This window comes from Jatropha curcas, chromosome 3 (assembly GCF_041381405.1).
Source record: "Jatropha curcas cultivar XTBG-Jc1 chromosome 3, XTBG_Jcur_1.0, whole genome shotgun sequence".
In the NCBI taxonomy this organism is placed as follows: domain Eukaryota; kingdom Viridiplantae; phylum Streptophyta; class Magnoliopsida; order Malpighiales; family Euphorbiaceae; genus Jatropha; species Jatropha curcas.
The window spans coordinates 8,477,130-8,482,399 of record NC_143153.1 but is presented as its reverse complement, the minus strand read 5'-3'; the positions used below and the strand labels follow the sequence as shown (position 1 = coordinate 8,482,399).

Genomic DNA, 5,270 nt, shown 5'->3' with positions numbered 1-5,270 from the left:
TTGCAACATATGGTTCTTCTTGAATATGAAGAAATTGAATGGAGTTAAATATTTTTTTATATCTCCATGGAACGATATATATGAATTATATTATAATTAACGTGTCAAAATCAGATTTGATTGACTGTGAAAATGCATGTTATTTGTCTAATCTACATAATATTAAATTACAAATAAGTCATTCATTTACATGTAGAGATACAATTATTTTATGGCATTCAAGAAACGAAGAATTGCTATTATTTCTTTTAGCCATTGAAATTTTTGCAACTCATGAAAAAAGATGAGAATATATTTGATTGAGATAAGTATTTCAACATGTTTAAAGTACATGCAGTCTATCTGTTCAGAAAAGAATTTCCACAATATTATAAGAAGACAATATTTCACATGCACATCTCTTTTGAAAGAAGAATATGTTAGAGGAAACAAAAAAAATATATTCCACCAAATTTTTCTTTACTCATGATCTCCAAAAAGAATGATGATATTGAAGTTCAACCACTCAAGTGATGATATTGTGGATTTGCTAATCAGAATACTTTCTACTACAAGTTTTCTTACTACAAGCTTTCTACCACAAGTTTTTGAAGGATTGATGTACAATATTGAAATACATAACTCAAAGATCTCAAGACTTATTTTCATGAGGGGGAGTAAATACGCATTGTACTCTTTTTCCCTTTTAACCAAAGTTTTTTTCCATTAGATTTTTCTGGTAAATGTTTTTAATGAGGTAGTATTTCAACGCATGTTTAAGAAAAAATAATATGTACTCTTTTTCCTTCACTAAGATTTTTTTTTTCTCCAAAGTTTTTTCTTAGTAAGGTTTTAACGAGGCATATTCTTTGAGGGATGGACATCCAAAGAAAGTGTTATAAAATAAGTGGATGTACTATATAGGCTAGAAATCTATATTCCTAATTATTGCGAAATCTATCTTCTTAATTATATATTCTCATATGATATTTTTTTCTAGAATGTAAATCAAAAATTTTAGTTTAGGTATTGAAAATGAAAGTTAAATTCCAATCAAATTATAGAAACATAAAGAAACAATTTTAAAAATTCCTAAAAAATTAGATATATATATATATATATATATATATATATATATATATATATATATATATATATATATATATATATATATATATATATATATATATATATATATATCAAATATTTAACAATAAATTTAAAAAAGAAAATATAAAAATAATAAATTTAAAAATTTTGAGTAGCTTATATCTAGATGTATCTACTTCAAAAATTAGTTTTTATAAAATATATCAAATCAAATTGTAGAGAAATTTGAATTAATTTTTTTAAATTGATCATAATTAAGTTTATTTTAGGATATCTTATACTTCTTTGGATATATTATTGGCAATTTCATTATTCCCATTTATTGCCACATTTATTTATGTTATAAATCATAGATATGATAGATAGATAGATTGATTAAAAATTTTCAAAAATTATTATATTATTAAATTTTATAACAAAAATATTAAATATAATCATATTAACTGCATGAAAAATTGGACTTATTTTTAGTCTAATCAATTCCATCGGTGAATTAAATTTGATTTTGGTCAAAAATAAATAAATGTATCATCTAAACTCCAAAATTGACTTGCAATAAGGACTTGTACTATATGACAAGGTAGCAAAAGCAAAGGAACATGAAACTGAAGATTCTTTCACTATTATTTATGTCTCCGAAGCTGATTAATTATCCTTTACAAATGCCCTAATTAAGTGGATAAAATGAAAAAGAACACTGAGTGATTGCTAAATTTGGAAGCAAATTGTTTTATTTGAGTGAGATTAATGCTATTAGCTTCAAAAGAAGCCAATTAAGTCATATTACCAAGAAAAAGTACTAATTAATATCATCTTAAACAATATTAATTTTATAGTCTTGACGTAGTTTCCAGGTTGCTGCAGATTTGATCAGCTCTTAGAGCTCAAAAAAACAATCCACGACGAATCCCAACATTCAACATCTGCAATTAAAATTTAATTAGTACATTATTGAAATTCTTTACAACTTTCTCTATATTTTAATGAAGAATGATATTAAAGGAAGAGATTGCCATGCAAGCAATAAAATTTTATCCAACTGAATTGGTTTTGTTTAGTTGTAAAAAGATTCCATCCGGTTTTAATTTTAATAGAAAAAAACTGAAATTATTTTCTGTTCAGTTTAGATTTTCAAAAATCTTAAAAATTAAACTGATTTGATTCGAAAAGTAAGTCAAAATCCAAAACTTAATCTGAATAAAATCAATTAAATTCCGTTTAATTCTATAAACAGTTCGATTTGATTTTTTATTTTTTCGATTTGAATTGAATTATGAATATTCACCCTAATTATAAAATTAATTGCTTCTTTCTGACTAAGAGAAGCTATTAAATTTTAGAATTAATCCTTGCATGTCCATTATTACATTAAAACAGTGAAAAAGTGCATACCTTATGATTGTCTCCCTTGTGTTCTAAGCAAGGGCAAAATATTTTGCTATATGCGGCTCAATAGTTCCCTGTAACAAGAGGGTCATAATCATATGCTTCACCAGCTTTAACAAATCTACCTTTCACACGTTTTCTTGTATCAGCTCTGGCTTTACGAGATGCATATCTTATTTGTTTGCCAAATCTGCAACATTATAAGAAAAATAAAAATTAATAATTACATATTTTTTTCTTGACCACGAAGTGTTTAGTATCGTAACGGTTTAACGGTCTATGTAACTCGATTATTTCTTATTCTTTACGAGAAATAACTAAAGAACAACTATAATTACATTAATCAACCTTATGGTAATGTATTTCTAAAATTTTATTTGAAATTTTATATTATATTTAGTATAAGTAAAAATTTTCATTTAATTTTTTTTTCAATTTTATGGAATTTAATTCTACCGAATAAAAGTATATCAATTGAAATAATAGAGTTAAAATCACGTACGTCCGTGTTTTCTTCTTTTCTTTGTATCTCATCTTAGCCTTGTCCCTAGCTTGTGGGGAACAAGTCTCCAAGTTCAATTCCCATGGCGATTTGCTGGGCAAAAACACCGGTGATAATCCGCAATCTTGATAATCAGCTGCACTACTCTCACCGGTAATATTAGATAATGAAAGGGAACGAACTTGTCCAGCCCCAGTCGGAAATCCAAGATTGATATTTATATTGCAATTAGGGTTCATAAACAAGCAATTTGAGCTTCCATTAATAGGAGGAAGCAAACCAGTCATCCCTGCAACTGGAGGTGATTGGAACGTGATACAATCTTGTTGCCTCGACGAAGATACCTGCATGAAATTTCAAATGCATTCCACATCAATGCAAGCGTATGTGGTTCTATTTTCATGTGTAACGAGTGTAGTAATAACTGATTGTTAAAACCAAATTAAGTTTTAAGTTTCAGTTAGCGAACCTCTGTAGCGTTCTCGACATGACCATTAGATTCAGTAACGGATAAATTTTTTTCCATTAAAATGTAATCCTTCTCTAGATGGTATTTGGTTTGATCTTCTGAAGACTCAAATATTTCATCATCATTTTCAAAGTTTAAGGAAACATCATCCATATTAAGACCTTCGCAGAGATTTTCACCTTCCTGAATTCCAAGATCCTTGAAGTTGGGGCAATCCTGTAACACAACAAACGAATTAAACCACAAAAGTATTTATAAAAATTCCAAGAAAACTAAATAACAGAAAAGATCAATCTATTATTGATGAAAATAGAAATAAAAACCCCAATGCTCAATTATTTTATAACTAATTGTATTCTAACATCAAACATTTCTTACCTTTGACATGTTTGAGTCCTCGGACAATAGAGGCGTTTGATCTCCATAATAATTTATGTTGTTTGGATCTTGTGGAACAACAATTGAAGGCTCCATACAAGATTCTAATCCAACATTAAACTTGCTAATTACCAATCCAAGTGACCCTTCATTTTCTTTTTGCTCCAAACAACTACTGAATATAGAATTTTCATTTACCTCCAAAGAAGCAATTAGCGAAGACGACCCAAAACCAGGATCATAACTACTATTCGGAGGAGATACCTCAAGAACTGACGACCAAATTCTTGAAAATTCAGCCAAAGAAGGTCTTCCTGTGTAACAACTTAATGCTTGGACATTATGCCCTAAGCTTGAACATCCATTTGCAGACCAATCACAGTTTTCACAAATCGACAATTTTTCGTCCAGACAACGAAGTATTGCTGGTTGTGAATTGCATTTGTCGCATAGCAGAGAACGAGGATGTCTGCGTGATAAAGAATTTGCAGAATGAACAAATCCATCGCAATGCAAGCATAACCTTGCTGTGTCCGATTTGCAATAAACCACTGCTCTAACCACCCCACAAAATTCACATAATGGTTCCATTAATTCCCTTTCTCTAAACCAAATTAACTGTCAAATTAACAAGACCTAGACTAATATATTCAAAGGCAGAATTCGACTTCCTTAACCTTGATCCAAAGCCAGAATTCCCTCTAATCCTTCACCATTTTCCAAAAAAACAAATACAGAGAAAAATTTTCTTAATGTCTTTTTCAAGAACGGAAAGGTAAGAATAATTAATAAGAAAAAAGAGAGAGGAAAAGAGAAATGGAGATACACATACCAATGCAATATAAGATAACTGAATTAGAGATAGCAAATATCAAGAAAAACATAATCAATGAAGGAGGAGAAATTCTAATGTACAACGAACAAAATAGAAGAAGAAAGCACTCAGAAAAGAAGCTTAAGCTATCTTATTATTATGTGTGGGTGTCTTCTTGTGACACTATTGAGGATTGCTTCCAGTTCGGTAAGTTGGTTATTTATTTAAGTTTTGCCCAGGTTTAATGGGTTGTTGCCAAGTGGGACATGGGCTTGTACAAGTTGATCATATTGCTGAGGTGGACAAGGCTTGATTAGGGATGAAATTAGCATGGCAAAGCTTATTAATCGGCAGCCGAGTTTGTTGGGGATGGCAAGATGGTAAATAAGTTGAAGAATGAGGTCGTTTGGTTATAAAATGGGTAAAGAATAAATTGAAAATTATTTAACTTCTGTTGCTTTGACAAAGCACGTTTTTGGAAATTATCCAAAAACAGTACCTTTTTTGGCCTTTATTTATTTATTTTTTTTAATTACTGCACCATCCTCAGGTCAGGTGACTAGAAGAAGAGCACAATAACAAAAGATGGTTCTCCTCGCAACCGTTTCGAGCAATAAAAAAACATTTCTTTC

General features: G+C 29.4%; 1 protein-coding gene across 2 annotated transcripts; it reads right to left on the bottom strand.

The window, feature by feature from the left end:
* Window positions 1-1,689: 1,689 nt before the first annotated feature.
* On the bottom strand, window positions 1,690-4,843 carry LOC105645396 (zinc finger protein CONSTANS-LIKE 12). 2 transcript variants are annotated; one of them, XM_012230995.4, is made up of 6 exons: window positions 4,657-4,843; window positions 3,825-4,531; window positions 3,447-3,662; window positions 2,978-3,321; window positions 2,482-2,665; window positions 1,690-2,012 (listed from the first exon to the last, which is right to left on the bottom strand). In XM_012230995.4, the coding sequence occupies exons 2-5, from the start codon at window positions 4,413-4,415 to the stop codon at window positions 2,539-2,541; spliced, it is 1,278 nt and encodes a 425-aa protein (XP_012086385.1). In that variant the 5' UTR covers window positions 4,416-4,531; window positions 4,657-4,843; the 3' UTR covers window positions 1,690-2,012; window positions 2,482-2,538. The 2 variants fall into 2 exon arrangements, with proteins under 2 accessions (XP_012086385.1, XP_037492465.1); XM_037636537.2 differs by having other exon boundaries at window positions 3,825-4,843.
* Between the last annotated feature and the right edge of the window lie 427 nt (window positions 4,844-5,270).